The sequence below is a fragment of the Cebidichthys violaceus genome, unplaced genomic scaffold, assembly GCF_023349555.1.
Source record: "Cebidichthys violaceus isolate CVI_PGR_0920_01 unplaced genomic scaffold, fCebVio1.0.p SCAF_12, whole genome shotgun sequence".
Classification (NCBI taxonomy): domain Eukaryota; kingdom Metazoa; phylum Chordata; class Actinopteri; order Perciformes; family Stichaeidae; genus Cebidichthys; species Cebidichthys violaceus.
In genome coordinates this window covers 537699-559501 of record NW_027176285.1, presented here as the reverse complement: position 1 = coordinate 559501, position 21803 = coordinate 537699, and the positions used below count along the sequence as shown (strand labels likewise).

Sequence of the window (21803 nt, the reverse complement as noted above, 5' to 3'; positions counted from 1 at the left end):
TTCTACACACGCGCTGCGAAGCTCTAATTCAAACGGAGACGGTTCTGGATTTTAGTTATTTCATGTCGAGTCGGATAGTCGTTAATAGCCTTTTGACGTAGTGACTTTATCTTCTAAACCCAAGGCATCATTTTTGAAGGGAGTTTGTTTCCGTATCAGTTTAATTTGTTCGTTATCCCGCGCGCGCTATCGTAACGACACAGGTCTGCGCGCGCGCGCTACTTAGCTTTACCGGATAGAACGCGTTAATCTTCACAGGACCGACAACTGTAACGTGTGGTAAGTTCTATAATTCAGACATTCTATCAGAAGAAATGGCTTTTTGTGTTCTGTATGCTGGACGCCGTAACGCGTCGATGATAAACGTAAAGCTAATGCTAACGCTAGCCGGTACAATAAATCATTGTTCTGTCTGTTCACCACTAGTTATTAGAGTGATCTGTAACGTACGCGTACGTTGAGACCTAGCTAACATCATCGTAGCTGTTAAGTTAGACATCTTGTTTGACCTTATGGTCGTTATCATTAACATTAACATCACAACTATGTAACGTTTGTCTCGAACCAAGGTTAACGGGGAACAAAACCGCAATCAAGAGTATTTTACGTTAATTTCTGACGTTTACGGTACTGTCCATCTGTACAGCGGACACGCCATTGAAAAGGGCACGACACACAACGGTGCCTCCCCATCAGTTCGTTATACAGTCTATGGTCGGAGCTGGTTTCCTTCCACACTGAGTCACTTCCGGTTGCACCCCTTTTTTAACAAAAAGCACGCGAAACATTACAGAAACTGCGAATAAAAGGCACAATAGCCATTTAAACTAAATAATGAATGTATTATATATAAAGACTCTGGTGTTACTCTGGTTTCTGTTTAATCGCGTGAAGCGGTGTGAACAGATGGCGCTCGTGCGTAGGGCTGTGTTCTATGAATGGATGACGACACGTGCACTCGTAGAAACGATGAACGATTGTGAAGTCTACTATGGATAAGGCACCCCTTATCTCGTAACGGTATTCATGTATACATCATATATACGTCCACAAGTCTGGGTGAAAGTAGACGACGTCCGTGTAACATTACACCCTGTTTCTTCCTGCGACATTTACAGAAAATGGCTTCCCGTTTGGTTTTCAGGAAAGACATTTACTAGAGAGCCTGGTTCCAGTGAAAGTGTTCACTTTTACTGGTTTCCCACGATCCTTGTTGCGTTGTTTACCGTATTCGGTTTTTAAAGGTGCTGGTTTGACTCCCTCCCAGGTTAGCGTTGTTGTCTGTGTCTTTTCTGCACGTGACCCTTCACATGAAGGTTGAATGAGAAGAGGCTGTTATCTAAGCGGTTCTGTTCTGTCTCTTTTCTTTTCAGCATGCACCCCTGCTCATCTGCAGTTACAGTCTCACAATGGCAGTCTATTCAATCAGCTTGATGTCTAAGCACCAAAGAAACAGCAACACATCTAGTTTAATTACAGGATAGCAATAAGCCCACACATTACCTCCAGTGTTCTGGTCAGTACCAGTCAAACACATTTGCACTGTTAAAGAACCCTGTTAAACACAGGCAGTTCTAAAGAAGTTCATTATTTATTTGACCATTTACCTCTTAATTTTACTCGCTGCCGTTTAGAAACTGCAGCTATTTTGACAGGCATTCATTACCTTTAAGATTGTGAAGCAATTTCTCTATAGCCTATAATCATGGTATCGACTACTGCCTCTGCAATAACACTGGCCACCGTGGTGGGGCTGGCCAGCACCCACACCGCTCTGACGGAGTACACGTGGTTGCTGGTTGTCGGCTTCATCATCGCCTTCGTCCTCGCCTTTTCCGTGGGTGCGAATGATGTCGCCAACTCTTTTGGCACAGCCGTCGGCTCCGGAGTGGTCACCTTGAGACAGGCGTGCATTCTGGCCACCGTGTTCGAGACCGTTGGCTCTGTGCTCCTCGGGGCCAAAGTGAGTGAAACCATCCGGAAGGGCATCATCGACGTGGGCATGTACAACGGCTCCGAGCACGTGTTGATGGCCGGATCCATCAGCGCCATGTTTGGTGAGTATCTGCAACGCCATCATTAACACCTGCGGTCGTTGAACCCTGTGAATAGAAATTGTCAGACCGACAGGAAATGTGTCATGTGATTGAATGTGTTCGTTGTCATTAGGTTCTGCTGTGTGGCAGCTGGCCGCCTCCTTCCTTAAACTCCCCATCTCTGGAACACACTGCATTGTTGGTGCTACTATTGGCTTCTCGCTGGTTGCCAGAGGCCAGCAGGGAGTCAAGTGGTTTGAACTTCTCCGTATCGGTAAGTCTCTGTGTCCTCTGTCTTCCTTCTATAGATCATGGACTACATTAACGTAATGACAGGCTGTGAGTGGTAATGTACTCTTATGATAATTCATCAGACAGTTTTGTGTCTGTGTTGAGGACCTTCAATACTGGGGTCAACAATCAAGTGTTTGAATTTTATGAATGACTGTTGCCGATTCAGATCCAAGTTCACAACACCTAAAATATGAACTGTATTTCAAAACTTGAACTTTAATTCTGAGTATTTGATATTTCTATCAGTAGTGATTCCTGTAGTCTCTAGTAGCCTATCAGGTGAGAAAGGCGGGACATTTGATGAGCTCAATGCATGTCAGAGAACATGGAGCAATTGTACTCAAAGCTTTGCAGGGAAATACAGTGACTGTACTACATTCACACGCTGTTGCATTAGATTGTAGATTTCAGATCTGTGTTGCGCTGTGGAAAGGCCAAACCTGATGTAATCCAGACTTCCCATTTTTTTGAAAAACAGAATCTGAAATAATAACATTTTATTCAGTTATGGAAAGAGCGTGTAATGTTTCTACTGAGGGCACAACAAGAACTCTCACTGATTGACTGACAGAAGTATAAAACAACCCTTGATGAGGGAAATGATGATGTTTGCTCAATAGTTGAAACTGGCATCACCTGACACACAAAAGCTGAGACAATATCTGTTTGTGTTTTTTCTTGTTGTTTTTTTGTGAAAGGATTGTCCGATGTTACATTTCCACTAATTTGCAATGCTCATATTTTTTATGATTTGCAGTTGCTTCCTGGTTCCTGAGTCCTCTTTTGTCTGGAATAATGTCTGCCGTTGTTTTCTACTTTGTGCGCATGTTCATCTTACGCAAGGTAAGCAGCTTTCATCAGATTGTGATGTACGCGTTTTTGTAAGTGAGACTCGGACCTTCCGGTGCGATGCGTTTAGGTCTGTTTTCAACACTGCCAAAATGAGACGTTTGTTACGTGGTGAGAATCGAGCTACTGTCCTCTGAACCCGTTTCTTATCCACGTCATACAGCTGGAATCAAATGACGGTAACCTGACCGTAGAATGGGGCGTCTCTTGTTTTGTCCCTGCAGAAAGACCCTGTACCGAATGGCTTGAGGGCACTGCCTGTCTTCTACGCTGTGACTATGGGAATCAACGTGTTCTCCATCATGTACACCGGCGCTCCGAGTGAGTATCATTGTTTCAGTCGCTTTGCTTTGCATGCCTGCCCACAGCCTAAAATAACCGTCTCCCTCAGACAGCCGGATGCCCACATGTACTCCAGACTGACCCAGACTGTTTACCGGTTGTTTTACAGAAGCTGTGTTTATTTTAACATGTTTTTTTGGAGCTCTTGTGGTTCTATGTGGGTCATAGCTGGAATTTTTTAGAGCGATGCACATCAGGGAGATGGAAATAAGATTTCACTTAACTTGACGTCACTGTCTGCCCTTCAGGAGGAAAAGAGAAGTAAAGACGTTGTTGGAAATTGTCGTAGTTGTCCAAAGGTTTAGTCTAGTAATGCTCTAAGTACTTGTTGGGTTTTCATTCCCCAGAATCTCTTCATTAAATGAGCAACTTTTGCTCCTTTTTGTTTTCTTCTCTCTACAGGGCCTAACAGTTCAAGATGTTAGCTGGCCTGGGCCATTAAATGGCACTACAGGCCAGAGTTTGACCAGATATTGTGGGCTGGTGTGTGTCTTCACACACTCACAGAGAGGAGAGCGCTCTCAGTTCCAGCGTAGCCCTTAACCCGGCTTAGTCGGGCGCATTCTGTACAGCCGTGTGAAGTCCTCACACTGTTCACGAGGACCTGTACTTGGGTTCCTCACATAAAGAAAAAGGTGCGACATTTCATTTCAAACACCTTGACAAACCCTGTGTGTCCTCTGAAATATGTCAGCACTCACACACACACAGGCACATCTCATTGTTAAAGCCCCGGAGACCACAATGGAGCCAGTTATTTATTTACTATCCAAAGACAGACGTCCAATGTTTATTTCAGGCCACCTTATGGATGGTCTGCTACAACACAACAGCGGCTCATTATATTGCTGATTTATGACTTCTTAATTCAGCGGTGATTATCTGCACCCAGAGGAGAACAGTACGTTTGGTTCCCTAATCTAGCTCTTATCACAGTGGTGTGATTGGACACCAGGCGTCCCACAGCACATTCCTTTACTCAGTATATATTTACACCAGTGCCAGAGACCTCAAGTCAGCGTGTGCATGCAATCTGGACCAAAGACTCTGAGGGTCAGCTGTCGACCCGTTACAGATGAGGCTCAGCGTGACTCGGGTTCTTCACGCCGTGTAGCTCTCATGTGATGTCACTCCTCTGCAACTGAAAAATGATAAATCTACCAAATATGATTCTTACTCCCATAAGATGTCACATGGATATGAAGATGTCATGCTTTCTGAGTCAGTATGAAATCTTTTAGGGAACTAGTTGGGTTTTTTTTTTTTTACTAAATCAGCTGATTTTTCCCTGAATTCTCTCCATGTTGGCCTTCAGACAAAAGCCTGCTTCATTTGCCAGGTCTAAACAGTTTGTATTGCATACCAGTGTATGTTTCAACATGCCCGCCCCCCCCCCCCCCCCGCCCGCCCCGCCACATCAGCCTCAGTTGATGAGCTTCAATGCGTTTAGCTGGATACAAATTTTCTGCCTGGGTTACCCTCTGAAAAACAAACACCCAGTAGTGCTGGTTGCTCTGGGGACACAAAGCAAACAGCAACCTAAAAGTGATGCACACATTTTAGTACACATGACTTCTTTTACCCCGAGCCGGGGTGCTTCAGGGGTTGCTCTTCTCCTGGATAGATGCTTATCGTCACGACTACAGGTTGGGCTAACAGACCCTGTCGGTGCTGAGCCTTCAGCTGTCACTTGATCACAATACTCTGGCTAAGTGCTACACCTAGTTCTAGACAAAAGTGAGGACAAATGCCCCACGGTTCCTTGCCAAGTGAGTCATAAACTGCCACTTTAAGCCATTGTAATTTAGGTTTGTGGTGACATACGGTAGTGGGGGAAAAAACAACAACAACAAACCATGTTATTGTGTGATGTAGGCCATGGGACACAGAGGTTAAGGGAGTGGTTTGGAACGCAGCCGTGGTTAAAGTCAATTTCCTGTGCAGTCCCATTCATCCCACTGCATGGCTGTGGTATAAGCTCACCCCTTTGTGTGGGAGTGTTTATCGGACCTAGGCTTGCTTTTTAAAGCCTTTCTTTTATATTTTGTAAGAAGTTTCCTACAAAGAGTATTCATGTGACTTGCATCAGGCCCCTTTGTCAGTTGCAGGGTTGGTTGTTTTTTTGTCCCGTACTTTGTTGAATTCCTGGTGGTGCCACTGCCCGGTAATGTGGAGCTGAGCCCCACCTGTTAATGGGTGTCCCACCACATGTGAGCCGATGCGCCCCAGAGAAAGACGGGAGCCTCGGCTGTTCCAGAGCCTCCGTTCCTCTCCCGTCCCGCCGGGAGTCGGCTTCCATTGCGTAACTAAATAAACATCAGTTGGGTGCTGCAGCGTGACTCGGTTGAACGAGTGCTCTGTAAACTCACATCAACACGCCGACTGGGACTCTTATCACCTAGCATTGACTCTCTTTTGTTTATCTTGAATGCAGTCCCAAGCTAGTGGAGCTGGTTTTTGTCTGTGTGTTTTTCTGTTTTTCTGTGTTTTTAATTATGCACGGCCAAGGTCACCTCAACCGAAGTGGTATTGTTGGATTTTTCCGCAGCGCTACTTTTTGTCTTCTCCTCACCACGCTGCTGACTTGCATCCTCTTTGGTGTGACAAAGACCACTGCTTCCCTGGGGGAATTTGAATAGTTTCTTTCTGCTGGCATGTGCTGCATTAAATGTACCTCTGCTGCACCAGCTTTGCTGCAGTCTTGGCAAGAGGGAGTCTTTACTGCTCCAGTGAAGGACTCCCCCCTTTCCTTTCCCTCTCCTTTAATCAACGTCGCCTTTTAAGGACCTCATTGTCCTGTGCGGTGTGTCCGCAGGACATGCTGGGGTCATGGTGACATCGTTTGCTCTTTCACCTTTGTTAGGCGTTGTGAAAGTGTTCACATCTAGGGGTGCACATGCTTTCCATATGTAACTAGTCTGTGTCTCTGCAGTCGTGCTCTTACCAACCAGAGCCCAGAGGTTAAGGACGTCTTTGCTTTGTCCCTGTAGTTGACTTAAGAACACAAGTTCCTTCAAAATCTGACCTCATGTTTTGCCTTTTTGTATTTTACATAGTTTTTAACATTTCGGTCAACTTTTTGTATTGTCCATCAAGAAAGGTGGCGCCAGCTGCCCTGTTGGTTAAACCGTGTGTGTGTGTGTGTGTGTGTGTGTGTGTGTGTGTGTGTGTGTGTGTGTGTGTGTGTGTGTGTGTGTGTGTGTGTGTGTGTGTGTGTGTGTGTGTGTGTGTGTGTGTGTGTGTGTGTGTGTGTGTGTGTGTGTGTGTGTGTGTGTGTGTGTGTGTGTGTGTGGTCCTTCAGTGCTCGGCTTTGACAAGGTCCCTTGGTGGGGCACCCTGCTCATCTCACTGGGCTTCTCTGTGCTGACCGCCCTCGTGGTCTGGTTCATCGTCTGCCCTCACCTCAAGAAGAAGATTGAACGTAAGTCACATTCATCTTTCTCTTTCATTTATTTATTTTGGTCACCTGATGATTCAGTCTTCTAATCCCTGTCACCGGTTTCTGCTGACCGCTGAGATTGTGGTTTTCCTCAGCGCCGTTGGACGCAGGGATTTGCCGTTGTCCTTGTAACCTCCAAACTATTCAACTATTCACACCCAGGTCTCATTTAATCCAGCAAATGGAGCTCAGGGATATCTGGTCATAATGGAGTCGCTCTAATGAAAACCATCTGACATTATTCTCACCAGGTTTTGTTCCATAATCCTGGATTAAAGAACCCGTCTGCATTAACACACCAACAGTGAGGCAGCACCATTCATTTTAACCTCCATGAATGTTTAGCACTTCCCTCCATTGTTAACAGAACAGTGCTTTGTGTTCAGTTGTCTCTGTAACAGGTCAGATCTTTGTTACTGCATTAACAATCACAGAATAGCTGTTTTCTATATTACAACATTTGTTCTCATCAGTACCATTTACAAAGTGTAAATGGTCCTTGATACTGTTACTTGACCGTACCTGTCAAGTCACAGAGCAGCAGCAGCAGCAGCAGCAGCTGTTTCTGGCTAAGCACCATCAGTGTGCATTGGCCTCCATCCTGTAGACTAGCAGCCTAATTGGGTCGTAGTGATCCACTAATTGGTCTTTACCTCCTTGACTAAAATAAGCCTAGCCTGACTTGAGGCGCTGACGTGGCGTTTGTGGGTAGAGTGCTGAGGCTGACTGGATGCTTCATGTCCGGCCTTGACCAGTTAGGATGATGTAATGTGGTCGACCGGTCAGGATTCTCCTCGGATTACCGCATAGAAAACATTGGCACCAAGTATCTGATTCACTTTAAAACCACAAACAAAGGTTCTGTGAGCCTCGGACTGTGCCGAGTGTCATCATCTTTCATAAGTTGAGCTGCTGGCGGTGGTGTAAATATGTCCCCTAAGGTCATAATCCATTTATCGGATCTTGTGAACACGGGTAACGTTGCATTTATAGGACAAAGATGGTTATGGTTACGTCATTCTCGTGACTCCCTATAGCTCTGGTTGAGAGGAAACCCGTGCTGTGCTAGTATTTCTCTGCTGTACTGTGTGTGTGTGTGTGTGTGTGTGTGTGTGTGTGTGTGTGTGTGTGTGTGTGTGTGTGTGTGTGTGTGTGTGTGTGTGTGTGTGTGTGTGTGTGTGTGTGTGTGTGTGTGTGTGTGTGTGTGTGTGTGTGTGTGTGTGTGTGTGTGTGTGTGTGTGTGTGTGTGTGTGTGGACACGACCCAATCGATATCTCCTCCCCTACTAGGAGATATGAAGTCTGCCAGCCCGTCAGAGAGCCCCCTGATGGAGAAGAGGGAGCTGAGAGAGGCCCACTGTCCAATCCTGAAACAGACCGTCAAGGAGACGTCCACGCCTCCCGCCCCAGCTGTCAATCAAAGCCCCTCTGAGCAGTCCCAGGCTGCCCCTGAGGAGCGCCGGGTGGCGTTTGACATTGGAGATTCTGACGATGTTGACAACAATAAGGAACGTAGGGTGGCGTTTGACATCGGAGATTCTGATGACTCGGACTACAGCAATGCAAATGGTGGTGAGTGTGCCAGAATCATTTACATGTAATTAAAATAATGCAGCCTGACGGTGTGAGATGCATGAAGTTGATACAACATCAGACTTAAAGGTTTGTTTGTTTGTTTTTACCAATGTCTGCAGCACCTAAACAGGTCCAATCAGACAGCCAGGTCAACAACCAGCAGAATTCAGCCAATCAGGTCCAGTTCAACAAAGAGGTCCAGTTCAACAACAGGCCAGCACAGATTCCCAGTAACGGTTACAGCCAGTACCACACGGTCCACAAGGACTCGGGCCTCTACAAGGACCTGCTGCACAAGCTCCACCTGGCCAAGGTGGGCGACTGCATGGGCGAGGGGGGGGACCGACCGATCCGGCGCAACAACAGCTACACCTCCTACACCATGGCCATCATCGGCATGCACGGGGATTTCAAGCACAAAGAGGGGGAGTACCGCGCCTACGAGGAAGGAGACAAGGGCACGGGGGCAGCGGGTCAGGAAAGGAAGCGAGTGCGCATGGACAGTTACACCAGCTACTGCAACGCCGTGGCAGAGCACACCACTCCCGAGGCTCTGGGAGAGGGAGACGTGACGCTGGAAATGGTGAAGGAGGACGCAGGAAGCAGCCAGAGCTCTCTGGATGACGACAGGCATGACGCAGACAAGCCAGAAGTGTCCACTCTCTTCCAGTTCCTCCAGATTCTCACCGCCTGCTTCGGATCCTTTGCCCACGGAGGAAATGACGTGAGGTACGCAGAGTCCTCCGTGAAGCCGGTGTCATGTTTGGTCATCGGGCTGATGACGTTTTCACTTGTCAAAGATTCTGAGTTGACCCTCGATGTCTATTAAAATACTTGAATTCGTTCCTCTGCAGTAACGCCATCGGCCCGTTGGTGGCTCTGTGGCTGGTTTACACCACCAGCAGCGTGACCTCTAACGAGCCCACGCCCATTTGGCTGCTGCTGTACGGCGGCGTTGGCATCTGCGCTGGACTCTGGGTTTGGGGTCGCAGAGTGATCCAGACTATGGGCAAGGACCTCACTCCCATCACCCCCTCAAGGTACAGACCCCCCAGACCACATCCTCTTCAGACGTGACTAGACCTTGAGTTGTAGCAAAGCGTGCTCAGACACAACTACGGGACAGACGTGACCGTTGTTTTTGTTTCCCCTGCAGCGGTTTCAGCATCGAACTGGCCTCAGCCGTGACGGTGGTGGTAGCCTCCAACATTGGCCTGCCTGTCTCCACCACCCACTGCAAGGTAAGCTGGTCAAACACTGTGGTCTGAGCGCTAGACTGAGACACGGGGGAAGAGGCGAGTCAGTGTGAGGTAGGCTGCGGTAAACAGGATCCCAGTCTGGGACTCCATCCAAATGTGGAGCAACTTTCTCCATAAAATGTCACATGTTATGCTAATGGCTAACCATAAGTCATGCGTTTAAATGAGAGGGGATTGATCGGAGGTCTGTGTTTCTAGGTGGGCTCTGTGGTTGCAGTCGGATGGTTGCGCTCAAAGAAGGCGGTAGACTGGCGTCTCTTCAGAAACATCTTTCTGGCGTGGTTCGTGACTGTGCCCATCTCCGGTCTGATCAGTGCCGCCATCATGGCCATCTTCATCTACGGCATCCTTTGAGCCTTCGGCCGCACCCCCGACCGGGGGAGGAGAAAGAAACCGCTTCGGTGCGCACCAAAAGAAAAGGAAACGAGTTGGAAGGCCAAAATATATGGCTGACCTCAAGCCAACAACTTTGGAAGAAAAAAAATAGAAATATTTGAAGCGGACTTGTGATTATGGGCCTGTGGTTCTTGGCTGCATCGTTCTCAACCTAGAATTTGCTGTTTGTTCCATCCTGGCCTCATTATTTCTAGCAGGAAGCTTTCATTTCCTCGTTCCGACTTCTCATCATTCTGTAACGAGTTACTCTGAAAGCGTCGACTAATTTTTATTTTTGTATTTTCTTTCAGTTTCCTATTTTACTTTGCAATTCTGTAAATACAACCTTGTTCTGTTTTTAACTTTGTTTCCCACGTTCGAGAGACGTGAGCATCTTAAGACGCAGATGTAGCTTCAGTCGTAACACAAGCTGACAGTAACGTAGATGCAAAAGCAGTATTTTTAGGTTTGAATGTGCGTGCTTTTTTTTTCTCATTCTAAGTAATGGTTATTAATGAAATGTTCAATCCGGCTTGTATCTCCTAACATGGTACATTAATATTCCCCTTCTCTTGTCACATAAGAAGTCACTTTACACTGACTGTTGGGTCAGAGAGGAGGCTGATGGTGTTTTCTAACGTACGCAGACATTATGCCATCACATTTCTCCAGTGTTTTGTTGATGACATCACAGTCTAGATAGTCTAGACCCAGCTGTACACGCTGTCTGACCACCTGCAGAACATGTGAACTACTGCAGCGGTGGCAGAGCTCGGCCCACTCTGGCAGGAAATATGACGTCTGCGGTCCTTTCTGTCACCATGTCCTGAGTCTCCACATCCTCACACAAATCTTTGCCTGATATTGGTTACTTGAATTTGAGAAATGTACCACCAGAATGTTGGCTAACGGAAACACGCGCTCTCAAACGAGCCTCCAGTTAAAACTTGATTGCATCATCTCTGATGGTTAACTGCTTAATGCCTCCTTCAGCGTTGTTTGTCCAGATCTCCGTGTTTTGGCTACTTCCCAGTATGTAATATTTTTCTGTGACATTTGCACCTGCCTAAACATTTGGTTGTTGTAGCTCCCTCTCTCTCTCTCCCTCTCTCTCTCCCTCCCTCTATCTCTCCCTCTCTCTCTCCCTCTCTCTCTCTCCCTCTCTCTCTCTCCCTCCTCATCCTGGAGGCGTTTTAAGGTTGTCAAAGAGAGCAGGAAGTTCTCGGAGTGGTTTGGTGTTGATCTGGTCTCTGTTTGAATGAGGGTGAACATACGTTGCATGTGTGGTCATTGGGCTGCAGTACTAAATGCATATCAGATCTATAGCTGCTGTAGTTGCCTTAATTGTTTTAATTTTCCCTTTAGGTACCAAAGAATTTTTTTTTTTTTTTTTTTTTAATGCACATCAACATACTCTAGTCCACATGTGTGGATGAAAAGAAGAAAAACAAATAAAAAAAAAAAATGGGAAAATAATAGTGTTGCACTTGTTTTTGTTCCTAGTTTATAATGCAAATGGTTTCGATGGATAGATAGATGGATAGATAGATAGATAGATATCTCAAAGTATTGCAACTCTAAACACAGGTTCTTGTAATACACTGCTATGTTATTGACGTAAACATCCCAGACAGCAGTCCTGAAACTGTTCAGAAGTGTTCTGGCTCAGCATGAAAGAGACGAGGACATGTTCAGATAGGTGGAATAGTTCCCTCTTTATTGGCAGTAGGCGCAGTGCAGCTCCTCACCGGAGAGGAGTGAGCGCTGGATCCAGGCCTGCTGTGCCGTCTCACTCCAGTACATCTGTGACGCAGGGACAGACAAGAGAGAGGACTGCTTTACGTCGGGGACGCTCCACAATGCAGCAGCAGGTTTCCAGGGCTCCGGACGAATCTATGAATCACATCTAGGTCTTTTCAGATATGACTCACTCTCCTGATGAATGATGGCAGCACCAGTGTGTGACGCTACTGCTGCTAAAGCACAAAGAGACCTATTCTGTCCCCAGAGGATGAGGATTTAGAACCTGGACATGTTGGTTTGGTTTTTCTCATCCAGGAGAATATGAAACACAACCTTTATCACTGCCTCAATAACCTTGAGGCAGAAGCATTTTATCACTTTTTAAACAATCCCTCTGGCATCTTTCAGGGCAGGGACAGTGCATCCTTGGTCCAAAAATAACCAGAAGCAGACGCTACAGTATAAATCGAGCACAATAACTACCTGGGGACAGACTCCTCAGAGTGTCCTGGATTCTTGTCCTAGATTTACTCACAAGGAGGACTGTGCTCGAATAAACAAGCCCAGCGTCTTACTTTAGAGGTTGAGCAGCCAGTGCTCAACTTGAATATCTCTCTAGAACAATTGTTCCTTTTAACAAGCTGCCGAGTTGTAAACTCATAATTGCTCTTGAGGCATTTTACAGTTCTTGATTCTGAACCCGGCCCAGGCTTTCGACACTATTTCAAACTAGCTGAGACCGGCTTCGACCGGCTCTGTTGCTCACAGTCTGATCATTGCATAACCTACAATTTGACTTTCTCTGTGTTACTCAAAACAGTTCACCACATCTTGCCTCAGCAGGTACTACGAGTCCCCCCCCCCCCCCCTTAAAATAAAAGTGAACCACCGTCTCTGGATAATACATAATACTAGTGAACACATAACATTGCACTCAGCCTTGAGGTGAATTATTACTGTGTAGCATTTAGACGTCTCCACCTTCTTCCCACTTGGTTGAATCATGACTGACTCCATCTGCAGGGGAGAAATGAGAAGATGGAGAGTTTCAACCACAGAGTTATAGTGAGGCGTTGTGAGTCAGCGGCTTCACTAGGTCTTGGTCTTACCCAAACTGCTCCCGGTCTCTGGCACTGCCTCGTGGTGCTCTAGGGAGACATTGAAACGTATTGTATGTACAGTGACACGCTTTAGCATGGCTTTAGTTGTGTACTTTCTATTGTTGTTTATCTCTAAATGTTCTTTCAAAAGGTTGCGGTGTAGTAGAGTAGGTTTCCATCACTCACCCCGCCTCTGTCTCCCTGATAGAAATGATAAAGACACACGTTGTCATTGATGGAATGACAGAAGCTGAAGTTACATCTTTAATGCGCTGAAATGAACTTAATGTCACAAACTCACCATCTGCCTCCTCAGAGGACTCAGACTGGGGTTCTGTGGGGAGAGATCCGTCACATGGTTGTGATATTTGACATGTTCTTGTACTTTAAAGTCCTGCGGACCTTTTCCACTCTGTCCTTCAGCGCCATCTACAGGCTGATACTTGAACAGTAAAAGCTCTCACCTTCATGAGCTGTTGCGTCAGAGTTACCGCCTCCCTCTGCTGGAGGAGGATTTCACAGTTATGTAACGTTGAATCTCAGATCATATGTTGTCTTTTTGTCTTTTACACACCTGTGTCATCGTCCTCAGCTTCAACATGCTCCTCTACTGTTGGAGACATTTCAACAGGAGGCATTAACCCACGGTCAACGTGTTCAGGTGTTAATCACAGAAGTAGAACTCACCGGATCCTTCTTGAACAGCTTCTGTGTGTGAAACGTTTGAAAGATGATATTATGAACTGCAGCTGGATTCACTTTGAATGCGGTCAAAGCTCACAGTTCCTCTTACCAAGGTAGCGGGTTTCCTCATTCTGCTTCTCTGTTGCTTCACAGTAGAGGGTAAACAAAGCACGATTATCCACGGAACAGAAATGGATGAAAGACATATTTGCTTTTGAGGGTCACCTTGTTTTGGGTTAGGGTCATTGCCCCGGACTTTGGTCAAACTTACCATTCATCCGAGCGGTCTCGTTCTTCTGAGCGGCCTCAAACTCCATCTGGTCTGAGGAGACAGAGGGACAACATGATGCCAAACGAGACTTCAGGCCGTCTGCGTAATAGTGAACATGAAGAAATGTTTACAGATTCAACATTAATGAAATAGAAAAATGAAAGTGTCTGGTAGGTGGCTTTAACAAACCGGATAGTCTACTTGTGTTACAAAGCAAATGAAAACAACTGCTGCTCGTGATGTCAGGTGAACAAACACACCCTCTGCAGACAAACACATAAAGTACATAAAACATCCGTTTCACACTCAGCTGGTTCTCAATCAGACCAACGTACCTATTTTCTGCAGTTCACTTAGCCCATCTGCAGGAAGAAACACATTAAGATACATTTTGAGGCAAGCAGGTCTCATCACCGTACATATTTATTAATAATCAGTTATTATTGACAGTAATTCCTCACCATGCTGAGCAACTGCTTCCTCTTTCTCTGCAGACTCCAGAGATGCTGAGAGAGCTTTGAAGAGTCACAAGTACATCAGTCAGGCGTCAAATAAACACACAACTGAACAAAGAAAAGCATGAATCCGTGTTCTGTAGAGACACCGTCTCTATATTATCATTGAAAGCAATAATAACAACAGTTAAAGGACAAAAATGTGGTCTCCCAGTCTCACCGATGGAGATCAACCTGTTTCAAAGTTGTAGTCATATTCTAAATCATAGAAATCAGTTGATAACTATTTCTTCTTCTTACCAGAGTGAAGCGCTGCGACAGTGAGGAAGACACACAGTGGCACCAGAGATCTCATCTTGGCTGTTGTTCTGGGTTCTGGAGGATTTTGGGTTGTTGTCGGTTTACAGCCTCTTATATCTTCAGTCGCATCACATGCTTTGCATGGACCGGCGGCTCTGGTACCATTGTCCCTCCCTACCTGAGAGGACAGCCGGGCGGCACGTCCCCACACAGACGTGTCCTTCTTCAGGCCGTCAATGCCTCCCATTGTTGGCTCCTTCAGTCACACGGGCCTGTGTTTGGGGAGTCGCTGTGTCCGTTTGATGGGAGTCCTTCCATCTGAGCTGAAAACAATGTTCATGTCCTGTTGGGACTGGCAGTGATTTCACCACTCAGCCTGTTTCATGAATGACGGTCACAAGCAAGCAGGCAAAGCAGTGATTCACTCTTTTCACTTTTCACCTCAGACCCTTGACCCGTCATGAGAAGAACAGAACATCTGACTTTGTAAAAGTGAGAATATGGTGAAAAAAGTGGATTTTAAAAGTGAAATGAGACACAAACTTAGTATGAGCTTCTGATATAAAGACAAGGAGAAAATGGTCATCACTATCACCAATCATAACTTCATCTAGAACGCAAGTTTGCTTCATAAAAAGTGATTCAAACACAATTTAAACCGGCTTTTAATAAATACCAGATATGGCTTTGTAGTAAAATGTGAAATGAGAGTATGAAGCAGACAAGGTTTCATAACTTTATTGTGATCATAAACACTTATAAAACTGTTTGGACTGAAGGTTTCAGTGTCTGAATCTCAAACCTTTAGATTTGTCTCGTATTTGTGCAGAAGAATGTACATGTTTTTTTTAGACAGTGTGTCTTCACATATATACTCACAAACAGGAAACTTCTTTCAGAAATCTAGAAAAATACACCTTTCAAAGTGCTTAAGAAACAATGTTCTTGGCTAAAAATCCTTAAAGTGATTTAGAGACTGTAGGCTTTAAAGACACTTTACAGTGGCTGACTCTGACGGCCATCTTCACTTCATTAAAAACATGAAAACCTGAAGGACAGATGATTTGTAAAACGATCGGGAGACTCATCACCTAATAAAGACGTAAGCCAATTACTCCGACATCTCTAAGGCACCTTCAGAGTTTTGACAATTTGAATTCCTGCAATTCTTCAGTGTAATTAGACTTCAAAATGATCAGTTCAGTTAAACAGGAGGAGAAAACACAGACTTGTTAATTTCATAACTGACATCAAGAACACATCCTGTAGGAAGACAGACAGCGTCTCAGTGACACACAATCAATCAATTAAAGGTCCTCTTGGTGAATGAGGCTGGGTGGGAGCTGTACCGTGTTCATACCAACAACAGACAAACAGAGGAACACTTAAAGTACGTGTCTGCTGCCCTGGAGTGCAGCGTGGTTCACAGTGATTACACAACCCAGCACAGCGCCATGTTGAGCCACCTTCTCGTGGGTTCTGTGCTGCTGGAGAGTGATTCACTGTGGATTAGAGGATCCTTCCAATCGGTTTCTTGGTTTTGGTCGACATTTCTATTTGTAATAACTGCTGCAATGATGGCCACCCCTAAAACAATAAGAGAAAAGCTGTAATAAAGTAGAACTGTGTGGAGTCTAAAGTGGTGACATCACTCCAGAGACCTGAATGACAGTTTGGATTTGCCCTGACAGGAGTGTTGTTGTAGTGCACCAGTATCTGTGTGGACTGATTGTGTTGCTTTCAGGCGTGTCTCTTCAGAGTTCCCCTCTTAGTCGGGTGTGCAGGTCCTCCTGGTCGATGCTGCCGACCTGTTGGTGCCAGCGGTGGTGCGCCAGCAGGGCCACGTTCCTGGCAGAGATGGCGCTCATCTCCATGGCGCTGGCCGCCCACTCCACGGCGTTGAGGTAGTACAGCCGGTCGTGCAGGATGAAGGGAGGCGTCTTGCGGTGCGGCGGGCGGTAAGAAGGATAAGCCAGCCACCGAGTCTCCGACACCGAATCCCAGGAGAGGAAGATGTCCCGCAGCTGCTCCTGGGACAGCGGCTGTGGGGAGAACACTTTCCACACTTTGGTCTGGCTGGCAGGGGGTCGCCGGTAACCCGGAGGGATGTGCACGGGGTCAAGAGAGGCCAGGCTGTTGATGACGGAGTCCTTGGAGTCCGTGGTGAGGATGTCAGACACGGTGAACTCAGAGGCTGGCTGCGCGGTGCCCAAGTAGGACATGTTCAGCATGCCGTGGACCAGAGTGGAGACGGTCTGGTGGTAACGGCCGGGATAGTGGGACGGGATGGGGGGAGAGAAGCCTGAGAAGGCGATGTCAGACTTTCCCTGGTGAAGCGGCGTTGCTATCACCACGATGTCGTACAGAGAGTGAGCTGAGCCCGACTCTCCAACATAGTTAACCTCATAGAAACTGGTTGTGGTGCCTGAAACACGGGAGACGGAGAGCTGAGGTTAAACGTTTGACTTTAAAAAAGGACATAAGAAAATCCATCAGTGACCAGCTCTTTACCAAATGAAGGAATGTAGAAGGTACCTGTCTTGGATGGTCGACCTTTGACTGAGATGGAGGTCACTCTGGCGGGGATGAGCTCACTTTTGCTGTTGTACAGCAGTCCTGAACACACCCTCTTATTGCCTCCATCTACTGCCCACAAGCCTGGATCGGCTCCCGCCAACGACACCGCCCCTACGAGACGAGACGGACGCTAAACGTTACCTCTATTCTAAACCTTTGAGTTCATGAACCCATCAGAACTCGGACACACGTACCCACGAACCCGTTGATGCGGACGCTCTGGCCGTAGTTGACGCGAGCGATGGGTGCCACAATATCGTTGAGGAAGACTTGGGAGAACCCTTGGCCCATCATCGTCTCCTCCAGAGTCTGATTCAGCAGGGTGAGAAAACCATCGCCGCCCATGGCATGAAGCAGCTTATCCACACTGGAGAAGGAGTAGCCGTACTGCTGATACTGGTAGATCCTGTGAGTGAAAACAAAACGGTTTCATCGATGTTGATGATCCTGCATCTCAAAGAATGACATTTAGGAGCGCTGACGACTGCTCCTCCTGCTCCTCCTGCTCCTCCTGCCCCTCCTGCTCACCTCATGAATTTGTCCAGAACACTCTCCACCCACATGTGCATTCTGATAAAGCTGAACCCAAATCTCCAGAGCATTCGCAAGAAATTGATTATGAACCAGTCGCTCTCTTCAAAGGTGAGCTCCTTTCCATCAAAGATGGCCATTTTAGAGGGAACATCTGTCCTCGGAGGAATACCTTAAAACAACATATAATAAGAAGGTTTTAGTCGCGTTCAACGTTTGTCATTCTGTTTTGGTGACATCACGTTACCTAATTTTTCAATGAAGTGCTTCATGTGTAGGTTCAGAGGGTGGATCACCGCGCCTCCCGTCTCGTACTCGTATTCTCCGATCTTCACCGTCGCCAGGCGTCCGCCGACATCGCCCGATTCAAACACGTCAATCTTCACCCCGGCTCCAAACTCCTGCCTCAGGTAAAACGCTGCAGATGTGCCTCCGATGCCGGCTCCGACCACGGCTTCAGAGCAGCGACCACCACACGGTTACACACACGGGTCACATCTACGCCTGATGAATACAACGGGTTCTACTGCTGCCACTCCGTGTGCTGAACGTTCTCCAGTTTAATGTGATTATTCTAAAGTTTCATTCCATGTGAGGAACCTAAAATAAACACAGCTTGCATTCGGTATTCTCTTAAGATGCCTTTATTACAGTCTAATATGATCATAATAGAAGATGAATCTGACGAGTATTATTATTATTCTATATATTATTATTTTAGATCCTTTAGTCCATAGTTTCCCAGAGATCAAGATGACGTCTTAAGTTTACTTAATAGTTTACTTAATAATACTAAATGTGTCTTTGCAGCTGAATCCTGGATAAGGTCACAGTGGGGTTTCTCCCACAGTAACATCTCATCATGAGGAAGTGTTTACAGAGAGGAGGACGGGTGTGTTGGGTGTGTTGGGTGTGTTTGGTGAGTTTGGTGTTTCAGTGCGTCTGAGGACAGACTCACCTATCCTTTTGGGCTGATCTAGCAGCTCTGGGGCTGAGGCGACACTTCTCCTCCCAGCGTGCCAGAGCCCCAGAAGCAGCAGGGCTCTCAGGGACAGAGTCCGTGGATTCATGGCGCGCGTCTAGTTCCACACAGCGTCTGTCCAGGAGAGAGACACGGTTAGTTCCGCATAGACGCTTCTACTCGAAGGCAACAGTCTGAGTCAGTGCTGGTCAAAGGTTTCTGTCACAGGAGGTCAGCCGCACAGAATAACAAAGGGAACAGTAACTTATGTCAAATACTTATAAACTTTATGAAGAGAACGCGTTGAACGGAGGACTCACTAGTTCAGTACAGGTGTTGATGGAGGAGCAGCCTTCACAGCGTTCTCTTCTATTCGCTACAAAATAAGATTCAACGTTCGGTAAAACTGAAACAGAACACGGAACCGGTGACGTCAGCCACTAAGACAAGAAGTGTCAACAACTAACTCAACTTGTTTAATGTCGGAGCGCTGAGAACGTCGCTCAATACCGAGACACACTTCCGGGCATGCTTACGTTTGATTTTCACAATAAAGGCCGTAAAATCTTACTTTTAGATAAAAACGGAATACATGTGGAGAGTGCAACGTTTAAACGACGGCGATTGATTTGAGCTTCATCATTCATTAACCTTTCAAGATATATGATGTATACATATATGTGAGTATATACGTGTGTATGTAACGTGTTATGTGTGTGTATTTATATGTATATGTGTATATATATATAAATGGTCATTTAAAATAAATGTAAATAGACTACAAACAGTAGAAGAACAATTAAAGTCGAGTAAGAACACGGATCATGTACTTTTCACTGACCTATGAAAAAAGGGCTCGTGGAGGTTTAAAGGAACTGAGCGGAAGTTGTCATATTTATTGTCATTTCTCACGAAAAACACAGAGAACCGTTCATTTCCGAGAACGTCAGTCTGCAACTCTGCCTATCAAAAATCAGGATTTACTGGAACCCAATTTTGAAGAAAGCAAACAAACCGGAAAAGGATTCTGTTGCGGAAGTAAAGCGGAAGTCTACTCATATTGAACCATGCTTGAATGGAGGTGACCTTAGTTTTCAAATTGTGAAGTAAAGGGACTTGCTGTGGACATCGCGGATACTTCGGGTCAGTCTGGTTCAGATTCTAAACTTGAATATTAGCGGTGTGAGCAGGACGGACTGAGATGGCAGAGGCACATCAGGCGCGCGTGCATAATGCGGTGGAAGAAATGGTCCAAAGCCTGGAGAGGGACCACATCCGTGTAATGCAGGCAGGTTGTTTTACATGATCTGTGCATGTGGGGCTTTGTTTTTCTACCACACCGATCTGTGCAGCACCTGTATCCATCATATTCATATATATGTGTGTGTGTGTGTGTGTGTGTGTGTGTGTGTGTGTGTGTGTGTGTGTGTGTGTGTGTGTGTGTGTTCTCGCTGCAGGGTCGCATGTTCAGGTGCAGCGCAGACTGCTGTGAGCGGTCCTCGGACTCCATGTCTGTGGTGCATCGGTGCATCGAGAGGTGTCACACTCCTATGGGCCAGGCTCAGGGCCAGGTCACTGCAGAGCTGGAGAAGTTTCAGGTGAGGGGACGTTTGAGTGTGTGGCATTTCCAACCATGAACGTGTGTTAAAGTCCTCAGTCAGGACACATGTAGCAGCTGTCACATTGAACCTGAGGCTTTTATCTGTCTCACAGCAGGCAGATATAAGTGAGATGCCGGTGAAACTACAACATTACAATGATTGTTGGTCAGATGAAGTGTGTACATTATTCTTATTACTGTGTTTGCTTAGCTGCCTTGTCACTTTACCCTAAACCTGTCCACTGGGACTTCTGTCCCGTCTGTGTTTATTAGGTTTGGGGTTTATTAGCTCTCCTCTTTGCCCCATCAGGACCGTCTGACCAGATGCACGATGCACTGCAACGATAAGGCGAAGGATCTTTTTGACTCCGGCGCTAAAGAGCCAGCTGTTCGATCGCTGATGGACGGCTGTGTGGGAAGTTGTGTGGACGACCACATAAACCTGATCCCCAGCATGACCCGAAGAATCAAAGATAATTTGGACTCTATACAGCAGTAAGGGGAGCGGTGGATGGCTGTCGTCCTTCCTGGAGACTCAGTCTGAGGTCGTCACACGTACAGAAGCACAGGGTCACTCAACCAGCCGGTTTGAACAGCAGCAGATGAAGAGTAGAGGGCTGAGATACCATGACGGTGTTGAGAGGGAAAGTTAACATGGATTCTGTGAAGTTCTACAGGCTATGACTCTGAATGCTGCTGTGGAGATTTAAAGCTCTTCGCTGTGAGGTTTATCTTACTATGTGTAATCTACAATCTAAAGCCTTCCTGGATACTGGGAGCTGAACATTTGTTGGTTTGAAAACCAAGTGATGCATCTGGTAGCGCATCATTGTCTAACTCAAACATGCATTGAAGAGAAGTGTGCATTTAAAAATAATTAATAGGGAAAACTCACCCGGTCCATATCAGAGTATCACAGTTTAAAATACCAGTATAGAGTACACCACACAGATACGTGTGTATCTGTTCTTGCATTTTAAATGTACTTAAAGTTAAACTGTCATATCTGATTCCTGAAGCTTCTCTCCAGCATGAGTCTTCTCATCCCTTTCATTCTTTTGTCATTTCATTGTTGTTGAGTTGTTCTGTGATTGTCTGACCTCATGATGTATGTCTGTATTAAAAGCACTATAGATGGACCTGTTTTTGGTCTGCATTTTAATGATGGCAAAAAACATCTCATTTACAAATAATAAAGAAAGGCAACGCTGCAAGGTGTCTGAGGAACTGAAGGAGAGCATTGTACATGAACAAATACAAGAGCAGCATAGTCGGGACGTAGGAGAAACAGGAAGACGTCTTTATGCTGTTCAGAAAGAAGCTGGTAAAGGGAGGACGTCCAGAAGAAGCACCACAGAAGAAAACATGCTACCAGACTGAGGACTGGACACACGAGGCTGAACAAAACACAAC

General features: G+C 46.2%; 4 protein-coding genes across 8 annotated transcripts; 2 read left to right on the top strand and 2 right to left on the bottom strand.

Moving 5' to 3' along the window:
• On the top strand, positions 1 to 11644 carry slc20a1b (solute carrier family 20 member 1b). The gene is made up of 11 exons (XM_068705764.1): positions 1 to 279; positions 1374 to 2057; positions 2170 to 2310; positions 3088 to 3173; positions 3404 to 3500; positions 6823 to 6942; positions 8250 to 8531; positions 8654 to 9263; positions 9389 to 9574; positions 9691 to 9775; positions 9992 to 11644. The coding sequence occupies exons 2-11, from the start codon at positions 1706 to 1708 to the stop codon at positions 10145 to 10147; spliced, it is 2115 nt and encodes a 704-aa protein (XP_068561865.1). The 5' UTR covers positions 1 to 279; positions 1374 to 1705; the 3' UTR covers positions 10148 to 11644.
• A 220-nt stretch (positions 11645 to 11864) lies between these two features.
• Positions 11865 to 15007, bottom strand: si:dkey-200l5.4 (uncharacterized protein LOC795026 homolog). Of its 5 annotated transcripts, none has more exons than XM_068705766.1 (13): positions 14722 to 15007; positions 14428 to 14481; positions 14302 to 14328; positions 13967 to 14017; positions 13805 to 13840; positions 13699 to 13719; positions 13586 to 13621; positions 13476 to 13514; positions 13313 to 13345; positions 13198 to 13212; positions 13021 to 13059; positions 12869 to 12928; positions 11865 to 11971 (listed from the first exon to the last, which is right to left on the bottom strand). In XM_068705766.1, exons 1-12 carry the CDS (start codon positions 14966 to 14968, stop codon positions 12879 to 12881), a joined length of 648 nt encoding a protein of 215 aa, XP_068561867.1. In that variant the 5' UTR covers positions 14969 to 15007; the 3' UTR covers positions 11865 to 11971; positions 12869 to 12878. The 5 variants fall into 5 exon arrangements, with proteins under 5 accessions (XP_068561867.1, XP_068561866.1, XP_068561868.1 ...); XM_068705765.1 differs by having other exon boundaries at positions 12893 to 12928; XM_068705767.1 differs by having other exon boundaries at positions 12893 to 12928; positions 13476 to 13511.
• Positions 15008 to 15444: 437 nt separating this feature from the next.
• On the bottom strand, positions 15445 to 19313 carry pcyox1 (prenylcysteine oxidase 1). The gene is made up of 7 exons (XM_068705762.1): positions 19111 to 19313; positions 18788 to 18925; positions 18077 to 18283; positions 17827 to 18001; positions 17493 to 17704; positions 17257 to 17409; positions 15445 to 17146 (listed from the first exon to the last, which is right to left on the bottom strand). Exons 2-7 carry the CDS (start codon positions 18897 to 18899, stop codon positions 16476 to 16478), a joined length of 1530 nt encoding a protein of 509 aa, XP_068561863.1. The 5' UTR covers positions 18900 to 18925; positions 19111 to 19313; the 3' UTR covers positions 15445 to 16475.
• A 347-nt stretch (positions 19314 to 19660) lies between these two features.
• fam136a (family with sequence similarity 136 member A) lies at positions 19661 to 21529 on the top strand. Its single transcript, XM_068705763.1, has 3 exons — positions 19661 to 20078; positions 20248 to 20388; positions 20701 to 21529. Exons 1-3 carry the CDS (start codon positions 19992 to 19994, stop codon positions 20887 to 20889), a joined length of 417 nt encoding a protein of 138 aa, XP_068561864.1. The 5' UTR covers positions 19661 to 19991; the 3' UTR covers positions 20890 to 21529.
• The last annotated feature ends 274 nt before the right edge of the window (positions 21530 to 21803 follow it).